Source organism: Calonectris borealis, chromosome 5, assembly GCF_964195595.1.
Source record: "Calonectris borealis chromosome 5, bCalBor7.hap1.2, whole genome shotgun sequence".
In the NCBI taxonomy this organism is placed as follows: Eukaryota; Metazoa; Chordata; class Aves; order Procellariiformes; family Procellariidae; genus Calonectris; species Calonectris borealis.
This window is the reverse complement of record NC_134316.1, coordinates 6780766-6801546: the sequence shown is the minus strand read 5'-3', so window position 1 is coordinate 6801546 and position 20781 is coordinate 6780766. Positions and strand designations below refer to the sequence as shown.

The 20781-nt window shown below is 58.7% G+C and overlaps 3 protein-coding genes and 1 pseudogene across 3 annotated transcripts; all 4 read left to right on the top strand.

Annotated features, from left to right (window-relative positions):
* The first annotated feature begins 1914 nt into the window (after positions 1–1914).
* LOC142083180 (inositol 1,4,5-trisphosphate receptor-interacting protein-like 1) lies at positions 1915–3699 on the top strand. The gene has a single exon (XM_075152416.1). The coding sequence runs from the start codon at positions 2119–2121 to the stop codon at positions 3697–3699; it is 1581 nt and encodes a 526-aa protein (XP_075008517.1). The 5' UTR covers positions 1915–2118.
* Positions 3700–7201: 3502 nt separating this feature from the next.
* LOC142083179 (inositol 1,4,5-trisphosphate receptor-interacting protein-like 1) lies at positions 7202–8986 on the top strand. The gene has a single exon (XM_075152415.1). The coding sequence runs from the start codon at positions 7406–7408 to the stop codon at positions 8984–8986; it is 1581 nt and encodes a 526-aa protein (XP_075008516.1). The 5' UTR covers positions 7202–7405.
* A 3503-nt stretch (positions 8987–12489) lies between these two features.
* Positions 12490–14229, top strand: LOC142083178 (inositol 1,4,5-trisphosphate receptor-interacting protein-like 1). The gene has a single exon (XM_075152414.1). The coding sequence runs from the start codon at positions 12694–12696 to the stop codon at positions 14227–14229; it is 1536 nt and encodes a 511-aa protein (XP_075008515.1). The 5' UTR covers positions 12490–12693.
* A 3688-nt stretch (positions 14230–17917) lies between these two features.
* On the top strand, positions 17918–19040 carry LOC142083177 (inositol 1,4,5-trisphosphate receptor-interacting protein-like 1; annotated as a pseudogene).
* The last annotated feature ends 1741 nt before the right edge of the window (positions 19041–20781 follow it).

Below are 20781 nucleotides of genomic sequence, written 5' to 3'. Positions count from 1 at the left end.
CCACAGGCAGGCCCCATCCCACCACCAGCACATACACCACCACCCAGCCATCAGCGTCACGAAGGCACCAAGAGCACACCCATGCCCACAAGCACAGAGGTCAGCACCAAGGGAGCCGATCCCATCTCATGGGATGGGATCTCAAGGAGCAAAGCATCCACGGGCTGTACAGCGCTTGCAGCTGGGGACGACACGCTTGAGAGCCTCTGCCTAAAGATCAGGGGAAAAGCTCACAGGGCGGATGTTCCTGCAGGAGTCTACTGTGGATCCCCCAGCCAGGGTGATGACACCGATGTACGATTCTGAAAGGAATCGAGGGAAATCTCTGCATCAGTCGCCCTATGTCGGCCTTACGGGCGACTTCAACTTCCCGGCTGCTAACTGGGACTGTCATAGAGCAGAGACGAACAGGCCCAGGGAATTCCTGAAGCCCACGTTGAAGGTAACTTTTTGATACGGGTACTAAGGGAGCCGACTAGGAAAGGTGCCCTCCTAGACCTGTTGTCTGTCCATAGAGATGCTCTCGTGGGTGAAGTGAGGATTGGTGGCTGTCTTGGCCATAGCGATCAAGAAATGGTTGAGTTGAAAATCTTTGGTGATATGGGAAAAACTGCCAGCAGAGCTACTACCCTGGATTCTGGGAGAGCAGACCTCAGGCTGCTCAAGGAACTAGCTAGTAAGGTCCCCTGGGAGTCTGCTTTCGAGGGTATTGGTGTCCATAAACGCTGGTCACTTTTTAAGAGCCATTTCTTAAGAGCACAGGAGCGGGCAATTCCCCTGTGTCGCAAGTCAAGCAAGAAGGGCAGGAGGCTGGCTTGGCTGACCAGGAATCTCCTTTGGGAACTTAGGCGGCAAACGAAAGTGTACGGGCTTTGGAAAGGGATCTGGGGGTGTTGGTTGATGTAAGCTCAATGGGAGTCAACAACGTGCCCTGGCGGCCAAAAGGGCCAGCCATCTCCTGGGGTGCGCTAGGCACGGTATAGCCAGCCCGTGCAAAGAAGGGATTGACCCACTATACTCAGCACTGGTGCGGCCTCACCTCCAGTACTGTGTGCAGTTTTGGGCACCACAACGTAGGAAGGATGTAGAAAGATCAGAATGTGTCCAAAGGAGGGCAACAAAGATGGTGGAAGGACTAGCGGGCACGTCCTTACGAGGCGCGGCTGAGGCCACGGGGTTTGTTCAGCTTAGAGGAGAGGAGACTGAGGGGTGACCGCGTTGCTGTCCACAACGCCCGCAGGACGGGGAGCGGAGAGGGAGGTGCTGATGCTTCTCTCTGGGGTCTGGTGAGAGGACGCGAAGGAATGGCTTAAAGCTGCGTCAAGGGGAGTTCGGACTGGACATTAGGAAAAAGTTCTTCAGGGAGAGGGTGGTCAAGCAGTGGAACGAGCTCCCCCCAGGAAACGGTCATGGCCCAAGCCTCTTGGTACTCAGGAAGCAATTGGACAATGCTCTTAGAGACGTGATGGAACTTTAAGGCTGCCCAGGGTGGAGTCAGGGGTTGCACTCCATGATCCTCGTGGGTCCCGTCCAACTCAGGATATTCTATGATGATGAGACTGCCATTGGCAGGCAGGTGATAATGAACCCCAAATACAGCACCACGCAAGCTCCTGTGAAGAAAATTAGCTCTAACCCAGCCTTCACAAGTACACCGGGGCAGCTGGAGCGGCTGAGCCGGGGTGGGGCCGAAGGGCGGGGCTGGCCGGCGGGCGTGCCTGTGATGCGCTCGGGCGCCTGTGACAGCACAGGGCACGGCTCACAACGGGGGCGGTTATCAGGGGCGCCAGCAGCAGCGCTGCCCCAGTACGGCCTGGGCCAGCGGTGAGTGCGCACGCGGGGGGAGGCCAGGCTGGGCGAGGGCCGGGGCAGAAACGCGGCCCCCGGGGCGGGGGGTTCTCACCCTGCATCGAGGGCCCAGCCGCTCGCGGGAGCGCCTTGGGCAGGGCACGGGGCCGCCGCCGGCGCGGCTGGGCGCAGGCCTTGCTGCCTCCCAGCTGCCTCGCCCCCTCTCCTACCCGCCCCCAGCTCCCTGCGGCTCCCGTCCCCGCTCCCCCCGCCGCCACCTCCCTCCCTCCCAGCCCCACTGAACCCCTTCTCTCCCTCCTCCTGCAGGCCATGGCCGCCATAAAATTCTTTGCCTTGGTTGTGCAAAGCATCATCCAGCTCCTGCAGATGGTCGGTGATGAGCTGGATGAGGCCATGCGCGAGCGCATGCAGCAGCGTGAGGAGATGCTGAGCCGGGAGATGACTCGGCTGCTGCAGGAGCTGGAGCAGAGCACCCGGGAGCAGAGCACCCAGGAGCAGAGCACCCAGGAGCAGAGCGGCTTTGCCTGGGGAGCGCTGCTCTTTGCCGCCTTGCAGCAGTGGCAGTTCTGGGCGATTGCTGGAGCCCTGGTCCTGCTCTTCGGGCTCTGCTGGTGGCTCAAGAAAAGGAGCTGTGAGCCAGACAGCAGCAGTGACGAGGAGAGCTCCAGCAGCGACAGGGAGCAGGTGGTGGAGGAGGAGGAGGAAGAAGAAGAAGAAGGCGGCAATGGTGATGTATATGACCTGCAAAGGTTTTATGACGAGCACATACAGTCGCCAGTTCAGAACTTGGCCACAGAGTGCAAGGAGGTGAAGCTCTTGGTGGATCACTTCATTCTTGTCATGGAAAAGTTATTCTCAAAGAGTTTCTTCCCAGTGTTGCAATCAGCCATCGGGGTGGGCAGCGCCTTCGAAGGTTGGAGTCCCCGTGAGGAAGACATTATCTACCGCCTGCTCGTGCCCCTGAAGTCCCCCCAGGGGCACGTCTTCCACCTGGTGCAGGACACTGCGGGGGAGATGCCGGCAAGGGACTTCTGCATCCACGTTGATCTGGTGTGCACCTGCCTGAACGAGCAGCTGGCAGGAGAGATGCTGTGCTTCCTCCATTGCCCCGAGGAGGAGCTGAGCAGAAAACAGGAGCCCAGCCTCCTACGCACCCTCTGCACCGGCTCCTACCTAGATGTGCAGAAAACTGCCCACTGGTTACAGGACTGGCTGAAAGATGTCTGGGTGGTTTTGCCTCAGTCGAGGAAATACCGTCTAACGGTGCTGCCCTCCAGCCGCTCCTGCAAATTCCAGGTGACCAATGGCAACAACAGAAGCCTCTGGATTGAGATGATATTTGGGGTGCAGCAACGCGACTCGGACATCTTTGTGAGCAGCCGGACTTTAGACACCATCTTCACCCCAAGCATCGTGTGGCCGGAGAGCTACGCTGTGGCAGAGGTGAAGTTCTTCAGGCATGTGGCCAGCCATGCCCCGCAGGACAGCATCCACCTCAAATGCCTGCAGCTCTGCGCCCGCATCCTGATGTGCAGAGGCTCTTCCACCTATGCCTTGAAGACAGCTGTGATGCACCTCCTGACCCTGTCACGCTGGGGCAGCGTCTCTTTCGTGCCGGGACTGCTGCGCATCATGCGGTACCTGCACCACTGCCTGGAGGAGAAACGCCTCAACCACTTCTTCTTTGGCAATGAGAACGTGCCCGAGGAGATAATCTTGCCCCCAGCCTTCCAAACGGCCGAACCGCTCAACCTCTTCCAGCACCTGGCGCAGGACCCGGATGCCCACGCCGAGGCAGTGCGTGAGTTCATGAAGCTGGGAGATCGGCTCGCAAGAGTGCGGGGAGTACCCAGAGATGCGTTTGCGGGGCTCATACCTGACGGCAGATGACCAGCTCCTACTGCAGGGAAAAAGAGGGGAGAATGCGGGACGAGGCAGGGGAAGGGCAAACCCTCTGCAGCAGCCCTCTGCCAAGAGCAGCGCTCTTCTCCTCTCCACAGTCTCCCCAGCACAGCAGCCGGTGATGACCACAGTGGTGACAAAGATGAGTTTCGCCCTGCTTTCCCCTCGTGCTGGGGCGGCCAGGACGGTGATTTCACACGGGCCCAGAAATTCTTGCTGGCAGCTCCGGCTGTGCAGGGACCAAGCGAGAGGCACCACCCATGTGCCTCTGTGTGTTCCCTGGGGTCCGTGTGGAGAATCTGCCCATCCCAGGCACTCCCCGGGGAGCCGGTACCACCAGGATATGGAGAAGACGCTGCTCCGTCGGCAGTGGGAATTGCTGCCGCACCTTTCCTCCACCGCAAAAGCACACTCTGGGGAGTGGGACCCGATGCAGCTGAAGGGGCCGTTGCAAGGAGGCTTGTGACAGAGACTGCCGCTACCACCTGGGCAGCGACCGCACCCCCTACTTGGAGAGAGTCCATTCGTGGATTGAGATGTAAAGATGTAAAGATGTCAATAAATCACTTGTTTGAGAAACAAACGCTCGTCCGTCAGTGTCTGTGCATCACTTTGTGAGGGAACGCGGGCACAGGGTGCTGACAGCTCAGCTGCCACGGAGTCGGGGAGCCTTTTGCAGAAGAGCTGATGCGGTGGGCTCTGGTTTCATGATTCACTGGGCTTTGGCTTCCCAGGGGTTGTGGGTTAATGCCAGGAGGCAGCCTGGCATCACACAGCAGCTCTATCACTTGCCCCCAGTGGGACGGTGGAGAGAATCTGAAGGGTGAAAGTGGGAAAACTTGTGGGCTGAGAGGGGACAGGTTAGAAGGTAAAGCAAGAGCTACGCACCCAGGCAAAGCAAAATAAGGAATTCATTCACCGCTCCCCTGGTCTGCTGAGCAGACCTGCCTTTTCGGGAAGCGTTCTGCCTCCCTGGGGCTCGGGTTGGAGGCGTTACCAGGAAACTTCCGAGCCTTGCTCGGCCCTCAGATCATTAGCCGCTCTTGCTTTTTCATGTGGGTGCCAACGATGTCGTGATGAGAAGCCCAAGGGCGGTCAGAAGAGACTTCAGGGCCTCGGGGAGATCGGCAAAGGGATCAGGAGTGCAGGCAGTATTCTCCTCTGTGCTTCCACTTGTGGGGAATGACCTTGAAACAAACAGGCGGACGCAACTTCTCAATACTGGCTCCCAGGCCAGCGTCACTGGCCGAATCTGGGGATTTTCAGTCATCGGATGGTCTCTGTGACACCAGGCCCGCTGGGGCCTGACGAGGTGCACCGTTCTCAGTGGGGGAAAAGTATTTTTGCTCACGAGCTAGCGGGGCTGATTGAAAGCGCTTTAAACTAGGTTTGAAGGGGGGAAGGCATAAAATGGGGCTTAACTAGCGATAAGCTAAGGGACGGCATGACGATGCTTGAGGAGGGGTGTGCTAGTGAGAGCTTTCACTCTGCTCCACGAAGTACTGAGTAGGCTGGAGCAGAGTTGAAATGTTTGTACACGAATGCACGCGGTGTGAGGAACAGACAGGAGGAACTGGAGGCCTTGGCTCAGTCCCAGAGCTACGACACCACTGGCGTGAGTGAGACTTGTTGGGAAGAGTCCTGTGACTGGAGTGCTGTGCTGGACGGTTACGGCTCTTCAGGAGAGAGCGGCAGGGCGGGCGAGGCGGGGGGTAGTGCTGTATGTAAAGGAGGCTTGGGCTGTACAGCGCTTGCAGCTGGGGACGACACGCTTGAGAGCCTCTGCCTAAAGATCAGGGGAAAAGCTCACAGGGCGGATGTTCCTGCAGGAGTCTACTGTGGATCCCCCAGCCAGGGTGATGACACCGATGTACGATTCTGAAAGGAATCGAGGGAAATCTCTGCATCAGTCGCCCTATGTCGGCCTTACGGGCGACTTCAACTTCCCGGCTGCTAACTGGGACTGTCATAGAGCAGAGACGAACAGGCCCAGGAAACTCCTGGAGCCCACGTTGAAGGTAACTTTTTGATACGGGTACTAAGGGAGCCGACTAGGAAAGGTGCCCTCCTAGACCTGTTGTCTGTCCATAGAGATGCTCTCGTGGGTGAAGTGAGGATTGGTGGCTGTCTTGGCCATAGCGATCAAGAAATGGTTGAGTTGAAAATCTTTGGTGATATGGGAAAAACTGCCAGCAGAGCTACTGCCCTGGATTCTGGGAGAGCAGACCTCAGGCTGCTCAAGGAACTAGCTAGTAAGGTCCCCTGGGAGTCTGCTTTCGAGGGTATTGGTGTCCATAAACGCTGGTCACTTTTTAAGAGCCATTTCTTAAGAGCACAGGAGCGGGCAATTCCCCTGTGTCGCAAGTCAAGCAAGAAGGGCAGGAGGCTGGCTTGGCTGACCAGGAATCTCCTTTGGGAACTTAGGCGGCAAACGAAAGTGTACGGGCTTTGGAAAGGGATCTGGGGGTGTTGGTTGATGTAAGCTCAATGGGAGTCAACAACGTGCCCTGGCGGCCAAAAGGGCCAGCCATCTCCTGGGGTGCGCTAGGCACGGTATAGCCAGCCCGTGCAAAGAAGGGATTGACCCACTATACTCAGCACTGGTGCGGCCTCACCTCCAGTACTGTGTGCAGTTTTGGGCACCACAACGTAGGAAGGATGTAGAAAGATCAGAATGTGTCCAAAGGAGGGCAACAAAGATGGTGGAAGGACTAGCGGGCACGTCCTTATGAGGCGCGGCTGAGGCCACGGGGTTTGTTCAGCTTAGAGGAGAGGAGACTGAGGGGTGACCGCGTTGCTGTCCACAACGCCCGCAGGACGGGGAGCGGAGAGGGAGGTGCTGATGCTTCTCTCTGGGGTCTGGTGAGAGGACGCGAAGGAATGGCTTAAAGCTGCGTCAAGGGGAGTTCGGACTGGACATTAGGAAAAAGTTCTTCAGGGAGAGGGTGGTCAAGCAGTGGAACGAGCTCCCCCCAGGAAACGGTCATGGCCCGAGCCTCTTGGTACTCAGGAAGCAATTGGACAATGCTCTTAGAGACGTGATGGAACTTTAAGGCTGCCCAGGGTGGAGTCAGGGGTTGCACTCCATGATCCTCGTGGGTCCCTTCCAACTCAGGATATTCTATGGTGATGAGACTGCCATTGGCAGGCAGGTGATAATGAACCCCAAATACAGCACCACGCAAGCTCCGGTGAAGAAAATTAGCTCTAGCCCAGCCTTCACCAGTACACCAGGGCAGCTGGAGCGGCTGAGCCGGGGTGGGGCCGAAGGGCGGGGCTGGCCGGCGGGCGTGCCTGTGATGCGCTCGGGCGCCTGTGACAGCACAGGGCACGGCTCACAACGGGGGCGGTTATCAGGGGCGCCAGCAGCAGCGCTGCCCCAGTACGGCCTGGGCCAGCGGTGAGTGCGCACGCGGGGGGAGGCCGGGCTGGGCGAGGGCCGGGGCAGAAACGCGGCCCCCGGGGCGGGGGGTTCTCACCCTGCATCGAGGGCCCAGCCGCTCGCGGGAGCGCCTTGGGCAGGGCACGGGGCCGCCGCCGGCGCGGCTGGGCGCAGGCCTTGCTGCCTCCCAGCTGCCTCGCCCCCTCTCCTACCCGCCCCCAGCTCCCTGCGGCTCCCGTCCCCGCTCCCCCCGCCGCCACCTCCCTCCCTCCCAGCCCCACTGAACCCCTTCTCTCCCTCCTCCTGCAGGCCATGGCCGCCATAAAATTCTTTGCCTTGGTTGTGCAAAGCATCATCCAGCTCCTGCAGATGGTCGGTGATGAGCTGGATGAGGCCATGCGCGAGCGCATGCAGCAGCGTGAGGAGATGCTGAGCCGGGAGATGACTCGGCTGCTGCAGGAGCTGGAGCAGAGCACCCGGGAGCAGAGCACCCAGGAGCAGAGCACCCAGGAGCAGAGCGGCTTTGCCTGGGGAGCGCTGCTCTTTGCCGCCTTGCAGCAGTGGCAGTTCTGGGCGATTGCTGGAGCCCTGGTCCTGCTCTTCGGGCTCTGCTGGTGGCTCAAGAAAAGGAGCTGTGAGCCAGACAGCAGCAGTGACGAGGAGAGCTCCAGCAGCGACAGGGAGCAGGTGGTGGAGGAGGAGGAGGAAGAAGAAGAAGAAGGCGGCAATGGTGATGTATATGACCTGCAAAGGTTTTATGACGAGCACATACAGTCGCCAGTTCAGAACTTGGCCACAGAGTGCAAGGAGGTGAAGCTCTTGGTGGATCACTTCATTCTTGTCATGGAAAAGTTATTCTCAAAGAGTTTCTTCCCAGTGTTGCAATCAGCCATCGGGGTGGGCAGCGCCTTCGAAGGTTGGAGTCCCCGTGAGGAAGACATTATCTACCGCCTGCTCGTGCCCCTGAAGTCCCCCCAGGGGCACGTCTTCCACCTGGTGCAGGACACTGCGGGGGAGATGCCGGCAAGGGACTTCTGCATCCACGTTGATCTGGTGTGCACCTGCCTGAACGAGCAGCTGGCAGGAGAGATGCTGTGCTTCCTCCATTGCCCCGAGGAGGAGCTGAGCAGAAAACAGGAGCCCAGCCTCCTACGCACCCTCTGCACCGGCTCCTACCTAGATGTGCAGAAAACTGCCCACTGGTTACAGGACTGGCTGAAAGATGTCTGGGTGGTTTTGCCTCAGTCGAGGAAATACCGTCTAACGGTGCTGCCCTCCAGCCGCTCCTGCAAATTCCAGGTGACCAATGGCAACAACAGAAGCCTCTGGATTGAGATGATATTTGGGGTGCAGCAACGCGACTCGGACATCTTTGTGAGCAGCCGGACTTTAGACACCATCTTCACCCCAAGCATCGTGTGGCCGGAGAGCTACGCTGTGGCAGAGGTGAAGTTCTTCAGGCATGTGGCCAGCCATGCCCCGCAGGACAGCATCCACCTCAAATGCCTGCAGCTCTGCGCCCGCATCCTGATGTGCAGAGGCTCTTCCACCTATGCCTTGAAGACAGCTGTGATGCACCTCCTGACCCTGTCACGCTGGGGCAGCGTCTCTTTCGTGCCGGGGCTGCTGCGCATCATGCGGTACCTGCACCACTGCCTGGAGGAGAAACGCCTCAACCACTTCTTCTTTGGCAATGAGAACGTGCCCGAGGAGATAATCTTGCCCCCAGCCTTCCAAACGGCCGAACCGCTCAACCTCTTCCAGCACCTGGCGCAGGACCCGGATGCCCACGCCGAGGCAGTGCGTGAGTTCATGAAGCTGGGAGATCGGCTCGCAAGAGTGCGGGGAGTACCCAGAGATGCGTTTGCGGGGCTCATACCTGACGGCAGATGACCAGCTCCTACTGCAGGGAAAAAGAGGGGAGAATGCGGGACGAGGCAGGGGAAGGGCAAACCCTCTGCAGCAGCCCTCTGCCAAGAGCAGCACTCTTCTCCTCTCCACAGTCTCCCCAGCACAGCAGCCGGTGATGACCACAGTGGTGACAAAGATGAGTTTCGCCCTGCTTTCCCCTCGTGCTGGGGCGGCCAGGACGGTGATTTCACACGGGCCCAGAAATTCTTGCTGGCAGCTCCGGCTGTGCAGGGACCAAGCGAGAGGCACCACCCATGTGCCTCTGTGTGTTCCCTGGGGTCCGTGTGGAGAATCTGCCCATCCCAGGCACTCCCCGGGGAGCCGGTACCACCAGGATATGGAGAAGACGCTGCTCCGTCGGCAGTGGGAATTGCTGCCGCACCTTTCCTCCACCGCAAAAGCACACTCTGGGGAGTGGGACCCGATGCAGCTGAAGGGGCCGTTGCAAGGAGGCTTGTGACAGAGACTGCCGCTACCACCTGGGCAGCGACCGCACCCCCTACTTGGAGAGAGTCCATTCGTGGATTGAGATGTAAAGATGTAAAGATGTCAATAAATCACTTGTTTGAGAAACAAACGCTCGTCCGTCAGTGTCTGTGCATCACTTTGTGAGGGAACGCGGGCACAGGGTGCTGACAGCTCAGCTGCCACGGAGTCGGGGAGCCTTTTGCAGAAGAGCTGATGCGGTGGGCTCTGGTTTCATGATTCACTGGGCTTTGGCTTCCCAGGGGTTGTGGGTTAATGCCAGGAGGCAGCCTGGCATCACACAGCAGCTCTATCACTTGCCCCCAGTGGGACGGTGGAGAGAATCTGAAGGGTGAAAGTGGGAAAACTTGTGGGCTGAGAGGGGACAGGTTAGAAGGTAAAGCAAGAGCTACGCACCCAGGCAAAGCAAAATAAGGAATTCATTCACCGCTCCCCTGGTCTGCTGAGCAGACCTGCCTTTTCGGGAAGCGTTCTGCCTCCCTGGGGCTCGGGTTGGAGGCGTTACCAGGAAACTTCCGAGCCTCGTTCGGCCCTCAGATTATTAGCCGCTCTTGCTTTTTCATGTGGGTGCCAACGATGTCGTGATGAGAAGCCCAAGGGCGGTCAGAAGAGACTTCAGGGCCTCGGGGAGATCGGCAAAGGGATCAGGAGCGCAGGCAGTATTCTCCTCTGTGCTTCCACTTGTGGGGAATGACCTTGAAACAAACAGGCGGACGCAACTTCTCAATACTGGCTCCCAGGCCAGTGTCACTGGCCGAATCTGGGGATTTTCAGTCATCGGATGGTCTCTGTGACACCAGGCCCGCTGGGGCCTGACGAGGTGCACCGTTCTCAGTGGGGGAAAAGTATTTTTGCTCACGAGCTAGCGGGGCTGATTGAAAGCGCTTTAAACTAGGTTTGAAGGGGGGAAGGCATAAAATGGGGCTTAACTAGCGATAAGCTAAGGGACGGCATGACGATGCTTGAGGAGGGGTGTGCTAGTGAGAGCTTTCACTCTGCTCCACGAAGTACTGAGTAGGCTGGAGCAGAGTTGAAATGTTTGTACACGAATGCACGCGGTGTGAGGAACAGACAGGAGGAACTGGAGGCCTTGGCTCAGTCCCAGAGCTACGACACCACTGGCGTGAGTGAGACTTGTTGGGAAGAGTCCTGTGACTGGAGTGCTGTGCTGGACGGTTACGGCTCTTCAGGAGAGAGCGGCAGGGCGGGCGAGGCGGGGGGTAGTGCTGTATGTAAAGGAGGGCTTGGGCTGTACAGCGCTTGCAGCTGGGGACGACACGCTTGAGAGCCTCTGCCTAAAGATCAGGGGAAAAGCTCACAGGGCGGATGTTCCTGCAGGAGTCTACTATGGATCCCCCAGCCAGGGTGATGACACCGATGTACGATTCTGAAAGGAATCGAGGGAAATCTCTGCATCAGTCGCCCTATGTCGGCCTTACGGGCGACTTCAACTTCCCGGCTGCTAACTGGGACTGTCATAGAGCAGAGACGAACAGGCCCAGGAAACTCCTGGAGCCCACGTTGAAGGTAACTTTTTGATACGGGTACTAAGGGAGCCGACTAGGAAAGGTGCCCTCCTAGACCTGTTGTCTGTCCATAGAGATGATCTCGTGGGTGAAGTGAGGATTGGTGGCTGTCTTGGCCATAGCGATCAAGAAATGGTTGAGTTGAAAATCTTTGGTGATATGGGAAAAACTGCCAGCAGAGCTACTGCCCTGGATTCTGGGAGAGCAGACCTCAGGCTGCTCAAGGAACTAGCTAGTAAGGTCCCCTGGGAGTCTGCTTTCGAGGGTATTGGTGTCCATAAACGCTGGTCACTTTTTAAGAGCCATTTCTTAAGAGCACAGGAGCGGGCAATTCCCCTGTGTCGCAAGTCAAGCAAGAAGGGCAGGAGGCTGGCTTGGCTGACCAGGAATCTCCTTTGGGAACTTAGGCGGCAAACGAAAGTGTACGGGCTTTGGAAAGGGATCTGGGGGTGTTGGTTGATGTAAGCTCAATGGGAGTCAACAACGTGCCCTGGCGGCCAAAAGGGCCAGCCATCTCCTGGGGTGCGCTAGGCACGGTATAGCCAGCCCGTGCAAAGAAGGGATTGACCCACTATACTCAGCACTGGTGCGGCCTCACCTCCAGTACTGTGTGCAGTTTTGGGCACCACAACGTAGGAAGGATGTAGAAAGATCAGAATGTGTCCAAAGGAGGGCAACAAAGATGGTGGAAGGACTAGCGGGCACGTCCTTATGAGGCGCGGCTGAGGCCACGGGGTTTGTTCAGCTTAGAGGAGAGGAGACTGAGGGGTGACCGCGTTGCTGTCCACAACGCCCGCAGGACGGGGAGCGGAGAGGGAGGTGCTGATGCTTCTCTCTGGGGTCTGGTGAGAGGACGCGAAGGAATGGCTTAAAGCTGCGTCAAGGGGAGTTCGGACTGGACATTAGGAAAAAGTTCTTCAGGGAGAGGGTGGTCAAGCAGTGGAACGAGCTCCCCCCAGGAAACGGTCATGGCCCGAGCCTCTTGGTACTCAGGAAGCAATTGGACAATGCTCTTAGAGACGTGATGGAACTTTAAGGCTGCCCAGGGTGGAGTCAGGGGTTGCACTCCATGATCCTCGTGGGTCCCTTCCAACTCAGGATATTCTATGGTGATGAGACTGCCATTGGCAGGCAGGTGATAATGAACCCCAAATACAGCACCACGCAAGCTCCGGTGAAGAAAATTAGCTCTAGCCCAGCCTTCACCAGTACACCGGGGCAGCTGGAGCGGCTGAGCCGGGGTGGGGCCGAAGGGCGGGGCTGGCCGGCGGGCGTGCCTGTGATGCGCTCGGGCGCCTGTGACAGCACAGGGCACGGCTCACAACGGGGGCGGTTATCAGGGGCGCCAGCAGCAGCGCTGCCCCAGTACGGCCTGGGCCAGCGGTGAGTGCGCACGCGGGGGGAGGCCGGGCTGGGCGAGGGCCGGGGCAGAAACGCGGCCCCCGGGGCGGGGGGTTCTCACCCTGCATCGAGGGCCCAGCCGCTCGCGGGAGCGCCTTGGGCAGGGCACGGGGCCGCCGCCGGCGCGGCTGGGCGCAGGCCTTGCTGCCTCCCAGCTGCCTCGCCCCCTCTCCTACCCGCCCCCAGCTCCCTGCGGCTCCCGTCCCCGCTCCCCCCGCCGCCACCTCCCTCCCTCCCAGCCCCACTGAACCCCTTCTCTCCCTCCTCCTGCAGGCCATGGCCGTCATAAAATTCTTCGCCTTGGTTGTGCAAAGCATCATCCAGCTCCCGCAGATGGTCGGTGATGAGCTGGATGAGGCCACGCGCGAGCGCATGCAGCAGCGTGAGGAGATGCTGAGCCGGGAGATGACTCGGCTGCTGCAGGAGCTGGAGCAGAGCGGCTTTGCCTGGGGAGCCCTGCTCTTTGCCGCCTTGCAGCAGTGGCAGTTCTGGGCGATTGCTGGAGCCCTGGTCCTGCTCTTCGGGCTCTGCTGGTGGCTCAGGAAAAGGAGCTGTGAGCCAGGCAGCAGCAGCGATGAGAAGAGCTCCAGCAGCGACAGGGAGCAGGTGGTGGAAGAGGAGGAGGAAGAAGAAGACAATAATGATGCGTATGGCCTGGAAAGGTTTTATGACGAGCACATACGGTCGCCAGTTAAGTACTTGGCCCCAGAGTGCCGGGAGGTGACGTTGTGGGTGCATCGCTTCATCCGTACCTTCACCGAGCTCTTGGCAAAGACTTTCTTCCCAGTGCCGCAATCAGCAATCGGGGTGGGCAGCGCCTTCGAAGGTTGGAGTCCCCGTGAGGAAGACATCGTCTACCGCCTGCTCGTGCCCCTGGAGCCCCCCCGTGGGCACGTCTTCCACCTGGAGCTGGACAACGCGAGGGAGATGCCGGCAAGGAACTTCCGCATCCGTGTGGAACTGGTGTGCACCTGCCTGAACGAGGAGCTGGCAGGAGAGATGCTGTGCTTCCTCCACTGCCCCGAGGAGGAGCTGAGGAGAAATCAGAAGCCCGGCCTCCTACACACCCTCTGCACTGGCTCCTACCTAGATGTGCAGAAAACTGCCCGCTGGTTCCAAAACTTGGTGGAACGTGCCTGGGTACGTTTCCATGAGTCGTACAGTTACTGTCTAAGAGTGCTGCCCTCCAGCCGCTCCTGCAAATTCCAGGTGATCAACAACAACAACAAAAGCCTCTGCATTGAGATGATGTTTGGGGTGCCGCAAGGCGACTCCGACATCTTCGTGAGCAGCCAGACTAGAGAGACCATCTTCACCCCAAGCACGATGTGGCCGGAGAGCTACGCTGTGGCAGAGGTGAAGTTCTTCAGCCATGTGACCAGGCGTGCACCGCGCAACAGCTTCCACCTCAAATGCCTGCAGCTCTGCGCCTGCATCTTGGTGCGCAGAGGCTCTTCCACCTATGCCTTGAAGACAGCTATGATGCACCTCCTGACCACCATACCCCCAGCACACTGGCACAGGAGGTATTTCGTGCTGGGACTGCTGTACATCATGCGGTACCTGCGCCGCTGCCTGGAGGAGAAACGCCTCAACCACTTCTTCTTTGGCAATGAGAACGTGCCCGAGGAGATAATCTTGCCCCCAGCCTTCCGAACGGCCGAACAGCTCAACCTCTTCCAGCACCTGGCGCAGGACCCATCTGCGCACGCCAAGGCAATGCGTGAGTTCATGAAGCTGCGAGATGAGCTCCCAAGACTGCTGAGAGTGCCCAGAGATGCGTTTGCGGGGCTCATAGCTGACGGCAGATGACCACCTCCTACTGCAGGGAAAAAGAGGGGAGAATGCGGGACGAGGCACGGGAAGGGCAAACCCTCTGCAGCAGCCCTCTGCCAAGAGCAGCGCTCTTCTCCTCTCCACAGTCTCCCCAGCACAGCAGCCGGTGATGACCACAGTGGTGACAAAGATGAGTTTCGCCCTGCTTTCCCCTCGTGCTGGGGCGGCCAGGACGGTGATTTCACACGGGCCCAGAAATTCTTGCTGGCAGCTCCGGCTGTGCAGGGACCAAGCGAGAGGCACCACCCATGTGCCTCTGTGTGTTCCCTGGGGTCCGTGTGGAGAATCTGCCCACCCCAGGCACTCCCCGGGGAGCCGGTACCACCAGGATATGGAGAAGACGCTGCTCCGTCGGCAGTGGGAATTGCTGCCGCACCTTTCCTCCACAGCAAAAGCACACTCTGGGGAGTGGGACCCGATGCAGCTGAAGGGGCCGTTGCAAGGAGGCTTGTGACAGAGACTGCCGCTACCACCTGGGCAGCGACCGCACCCCCTACTTGGAGAGAGTCCATTCGTGGATTGAGATGTAAAGATGTAAAGATGTCAATAAATCACTTGTTTGAGAAACAAACGCTCGTCCGTCAGTGTCTGTGCATCACTTTGTGGGGGAACGCGGGCACAGGGTGCTGACAGCTCAGCTGCCACGGAGTCGGGGAGCCTTTTGCAGAAGAGCTGATGCGGTGGGCTCTGGTTTCATGATTCACTGGGCTGTGGCTTCCCAGGGGTTGTGGGTTAATGCCAGGAGGCAGCTCTATCACTTGCCCCCAGTGGGACGGTGGAGAGAATCTGAAGGGTGAAAGTGGGAAAACTTGTGGGCTGAGAGGGGACAGGTTAGAAGGTAAAGCAAGAGCTACGCACCCAGGCAAAGCAAAATAAGGAATTCATTCACCGCTCCCCTGGTCTGCTGAGCAGACCTGCCTTTTCGGGAAGCGTTCTGCCTCCCTGGGGCTCGGGTTGGAGGCGTTACCAGGAAACTTCCGAGCCTCGTTCGGCCCTCAGATTATTAGCCGCTCTTGCTTTTTCATGTGGGTGCCAACGATGTCGTGATGAGAAGCCCAAGGGCGGTCAGAAGAGACTTCAGGGCCTCGGGGAGATCGGCAAAGGGATCAGGAGCGCAGGCAGTATTCTCCTCTGTGCTTCCACTTGTGGGGAATGACCTTGAAACAAACAGGCGGACGCAACTTCTCAATACTGGCTCCCAGGCCAGTGTCACTGGCCGAATCTGGGGATTTTCAGTCATCGGATGGTCTCTGTGACACCAGGCCCGCTGGGGCCTGACGAGGTGCACCGTTCTCAGTGGGGGAAAAGTATTTTTGCTCACGAGCTAGCGGGGCTGATTGAAAGCGCTTTAAACTAGGTTTGAAGGGGGGAAGGCATAAAATGGGGCTTAACTAGCGATAAGCTAAGGGACGGCATGACGATGCTTGAGGAGGGGTGTGCTAGTGAGAGCTTTCACTCTGCTCCACGAAGTACTGAGTAGGCTGGAGCAGAGTTGAAATGTTTGTACACGAATGCACGCGGTGTGAGGAACAGACAGGAGGAACTGGAGGCCTTGGCTCAGTCCCAGAGCTACGACACCACTGGCGTGAGTGAGACTTGTTGGGAAGAGTCCTGTGACTGGAGTGCTGTGCTGGACGGTTACGGCTCTTCAGGAGAGAGCGGCAGGGCGGGCGAGGCGGGGGGTAGTGCTGTATGTAAAGGAGGCTTGGGCTGTACAGCGCTTGCAGCTGGGGACGACACGCTTGAGAGCCTCTGCCTAAAGATCAGGGGAAAAGCTCACAGGGCGGATGTTCCTGCAGGAGTCTACTATGGATCCCCCAGCCAGGGTGATGACACCGATGTACGATTCTGAAAGGAATCGAGGGAAATCTCTGCATCAGTCGCCCTATGTCGGCCTTACGGGCGACTTCAACTTCCCGGCTGCTAACTGGGACTGTCATAGAGCAGAGACGAACAGGCCCAGGAAACTCCTGAAGCCCACGTTGAAGGTAACTTTTTGATACGGGTACTAAGGGAGCCGACTAGGAAAGGTGCCCTCCTAGACCTGTTGTCTGTCCATAGAGATGCTCTCGTGGGTGAAGTGAGGATTGGTGGCTGTCTTGGCCATAGCGATCAAGAAATGGTTGAGTTTAAAATCTTTGGTGATATGGGAAAAACTGCCAGCAGAGCTACTACCCTGGATTCTGGGAGAGCAGACCTCAGGCTGCTCAAGGAACTAGCTAGTAAGGTCCCCTGGGAGTCTGCTTTCGAGGGTATTGGTGTCCACAAATGCTGGTCACTATTTAAGAGCCATTTCTTAAGAGCACAGGAGCAGGCAATTCCCCTGTGTCACAAGTCAAGCAAGAAGGGCCGGAGGCTGGCTTGGCTGACCAGGAATCTCCTTTGGGAACTTAGGCGGCAAACGAAAGCGTACGGGCTTTGGAAAGGGATCTGGGGGTGTTGGTTGATGTAAGCTCAATGGGAGTCAACAACGTGCCCTGGCGGCCAAAAGGGCCAGCCATCTCCTGGGGTGCGCTAGGCACGGTATAGCCAGCCCGTGCAAAGAAGGGATTGACCCACTATACTCAGCACTGGTGCGGCCTCACCTCCAGTACTGTGTGCAGTTTTGGGCACCACAACGTAGGAAGGATGTAGAAAGATCAGAATGTGTCCAAAGGAGGGCAACAAAGATGGTGGAAGGACTAGCGGGCACGTCCTTACGAGGCGCGGCTGAGGCCACGGGGTTTGTTCAGCTTAGAGGAGAGGAGACTGAGGGGTGACCGCGTTGCTGTCCACAACGCCCGCAGGACGGGGAGCGGAGAGGGAGGTGCTGATGCTTCTCTCTGGGGTCTGGTGAGAGGACGCGAAGGAATGGCTTAAAGCTGCGTCAAGGGGAGTTCGGACTGGACATTAGGAAAAAGTTCTTCAGGGAGAGGGTGGTCAAGCAGTGGAACGAGCTCCCCCCAGGAAACGGTCATGGCCCAAGCCTCTTGGTACTCAGGAAGCAATTGGACAATGCTCTTAGAGACGTGATGGAACTTTAAGGCTGCCCAGGGTGGAGTCAGGGGTTGCACTCCATGATCCTCGTGGGTCCCGTCCAACTCAGGATATTCTATGATGATGAGACTGCCATTGGCAGGCAGGTGATAATGAACCCCAAATACAGCACCACGCAAGCTCCTGTGAAGAAAATTAGCTCTAGCCCAGCCTTCACCAGTACACCGGGGCAGCTGGAGCGGCTGAGCCGGGGTGGGGCCGAAGGGCGGGGCTGGCCGGCGGGCGTGCCTGTGATGCGCTCGGGCGCCTGTGACAGCACAGGGCACGGCTCACAACGGGGGCGGTTATCAGGGGCGCCAGCAGCAGCGCTGCCCCAGTACGGCCTGGGCCAGCGGTGAGTGCGCACGCGGGGGGAGGCCGGGCTGGGCGAGGGCCGGGGCAGAAACGCGGCCCCCGGGGCGGGGGGTTCTCACCCTGCATCGAGGGCCCAGCCGCTCGCGGGAGCGCCTTGGGCAGGGCACGGGGCCGCCGCCGGCGCGGCTGGGCGCAGGCCTTGCTGCCTCCCAGCTGCCTCGCCCCCTCTCCTACCCGCCCCCAGCTCCCTGCGGCTCCCGTCCCCGCTCCCCCCGCCGCCACCTCCCTCCCTCCCAGCCCCACTGAACCCCTTCTCTCCCTCCTCCTGCAGGCCATGGCCGCCATAAAATTCTTCGCCTTGGTTGTGCAAAGCATCATCCAGCTCCTGCAGATGGTCGGTGTTGAGCTGGATGAGGCCACGCGCGAGCGCATGCAGCAGCGTGAGGAGATGCTGAGCCGGGAGATGACTCGGCTGCTGCAGGAGCTGGAGCAGAGCGGCTTTGCCTGGGGAGCGCTGCTCTTTGCCGCCTTGCAGCAGTGGCAGTTCTGGGCGATAGCTGGAGCCCTGGTCCTGCTCTTCGGGCTCTGCTGGTGGCTCAGGAAAAGGAGCCGTGAGCCAGGCAGCAGCAGCAAGGAGGGCAGTTCCAGAAGCAGGGTGGATAAGCAGGACCAAGAAGAAAAAGCCAGTGTTGCACTGGATGTGGGCAGAATTTCGGTCAAGCGCCTCCTGGACTTGCCAATATCATTCACGATGGCGGAGAAGCTGGTGGAAGAACTTCTCCGTATCTGCCGAAACCTTTCCAGGAATAGTTTCAAGCCGCGACTGAAGCCAGCCATCAGGGTGGGCATCGCCTGCGAAGGTTGGAGTCCCCGTGAGGAAGACATCATCTACCGCCTGCTCGTGCCCCTGCAGCCCCCCCGTGGGCACGCCTTCCACCTGGAGCTGGGCACCGCGGGGGAGAGGCCAGCGAAGGACTCCTACATCCGCGTGGAGCTGGAGTGCACCTGCAGAAGGGAGCAGCTGGGGGAGAACATGCTGTGCTTCCTCCACCACCCTGAGGAGGAGTTGAGGAGAAATCAGGGTCCCAGCCTCCTAGGCACTCTCTGCACTGGCCCCTACCTCGACCTGGAGAAAACCACCCTCTGGTTCCAGACATTGGTAGAAGGAGCCTGGATGCTTTTGCCTCTGTCGAGAGACTACCGTTTAAGAGTGCTGCCCTCCAGGCGCTCCTGCAAGCTCCGGTTGACAAGCGCTTCCAACAGTACCCTCCTGATTGAGATGATGTTTGCGGTGCAGCAAGAAGACTCGGACACCTTCCTGAGCATTGAGTAGGCAGAGGCCAGTGTTACCAGCAGCAAAGAGCTGGCCAGAGAGCTGTGCTATGGCAGAGGTGCAGTTCCTCAGGCAAGGGCCAGGCCTGAAGACACTCCCCGGGGAGCTGGTGCCACACCACTGAGAACGCTGGACACAGAGAACACGCTGCTCAATTTGCAGTGGGAATTGCTGCCGCACCTTTCCTCCACCGCAAAAGCACACTCTGGGGAGTGGGACCCGATGCAGCTGAAGGGGCCGTTGCAAGGAGGCTTGTGACAGAGACTGCCGCTACCACCTGGGCAGCGACCGCCCTCCCTCTTCGAGAGAGTCCATTCCTTCTGGAAGATTTACCAATAAATCACTTGTTTAACAAACAAAGGCTCGTCCGGGAGTGTCTGTGCATGACCTTGTCGGGGAACGCGGGCACAGGGTGCTGACAGCTCAGCTGCCACAGAGCTGGGGAGCCTTTTGCAGAAGAGCTGATGCGGTGGGCTCTGGTTTCGCTGCTTCTGTAACTAAGGCTCCCCCACCTCTCCGTGCTCCTGCGTTGGGGCGATCGGAATAATCTGTCACCCTCCACAGCTGTGCACGTTGCCTGTGTGCCGTAGGGAGCCCGAAGTGGCTCCCTTGGGAGCCCTACGCAAACCAGGCCCTGGGAGCCCGACAGCATTGCCCTTGGGCGACCCCAGCGGGGTGGGTATCACGCTGTCGGAGTGGGGAGCCCTTGGCACAGGGGACAAGTGCCACGACTGCAGGGCAGGGCTCTGGCTGCTCTGGCTCCTGCACGAGCACGAGACTCCTTCGCCATACCCTCTCGTGACCTGCAAGCTCAGGTTCCCACCACCTTAACGAGGGAGACTTAACACGTGCAGCAAGGTTCAAGGAAGCTTTTGAGATGTCTCCGATTCAAAGCATGCACTTGTGCAGTCCATGCCACGTTTAGGAGAAGCAGTGGCCTGACGGCAGCTGTGTGGCAGAAGAGGTGCCTCATACCTGTATGTGGGACACCTCCGGTGGAAATCCAATGTCGGTATATGGGCGAAGCTTTGCAAGATCCTCGGTAATTGTCACATCGAAAGAGGTGCCTGTGTCTGAGTGCTAAAGAAGCCCAACGGGTGCCCGGTGCCCGTCAGCCCAAGGGCTGTGGCTTTTGCAGGCTCTGCGAGGGCCGTGCTCTTACAGCACTTTCTCTTGCCTTTTCTTGCAGCAGGCCTAGTCGGGGCCTGTGTCCGAGAGGGGCTAGGGTGCAGGCATGATCGTCGGGGAGCGGAGAATTCAGAGCACGGGAGCAACGGACAGGATCCAGGAAAAGCCAGGCGGGTAAAGCTGAGCCACCCACCCAGCCGCGTTAGAACCAGTGCCACAGGAAAGCACGCAAGGTATTAGCAATGGAGATTCCTTACTGAGAGGCACCCAAGCACCTGTTTGCCGCGCAGACGATTTCTCTAGAGCAGTTTGCTGCTCACCAGGAGCTCACGTTTGGGACGTCGCTGAGCCAAGCCTGCTGAACCGTACAGGATATCATCCGCCCCTCCTATGCGAAGTAGGGTCTGACAGTACTGGGACGAGGCAACTTAGAACCATCGAAAGAGACTGTATGTCCCTCGGAACAATGCTAAAAGGATCAGGAGCACAGGCGGTGGTCTCCTCTCTCCTGCCAGCCAGAGGAAGGGCTTCAGAAAGGAGGAGACCAATTGAACCGGTGAACGCCTGGCTGCATAGCTGCTACTCAAGGTTTTGGCTTCTGTGATTGTGGATCCTCCTTTGAGAAGCCGGGTCTGTGGGGAGGTGATGGAATCACCTGACCTCATAGCGCAGGGAAAAAGAGGGGAGAATGCGCGACACAGAAAGGAAAGGGAAATCCCCGCGCAGCAGCCCTCTGC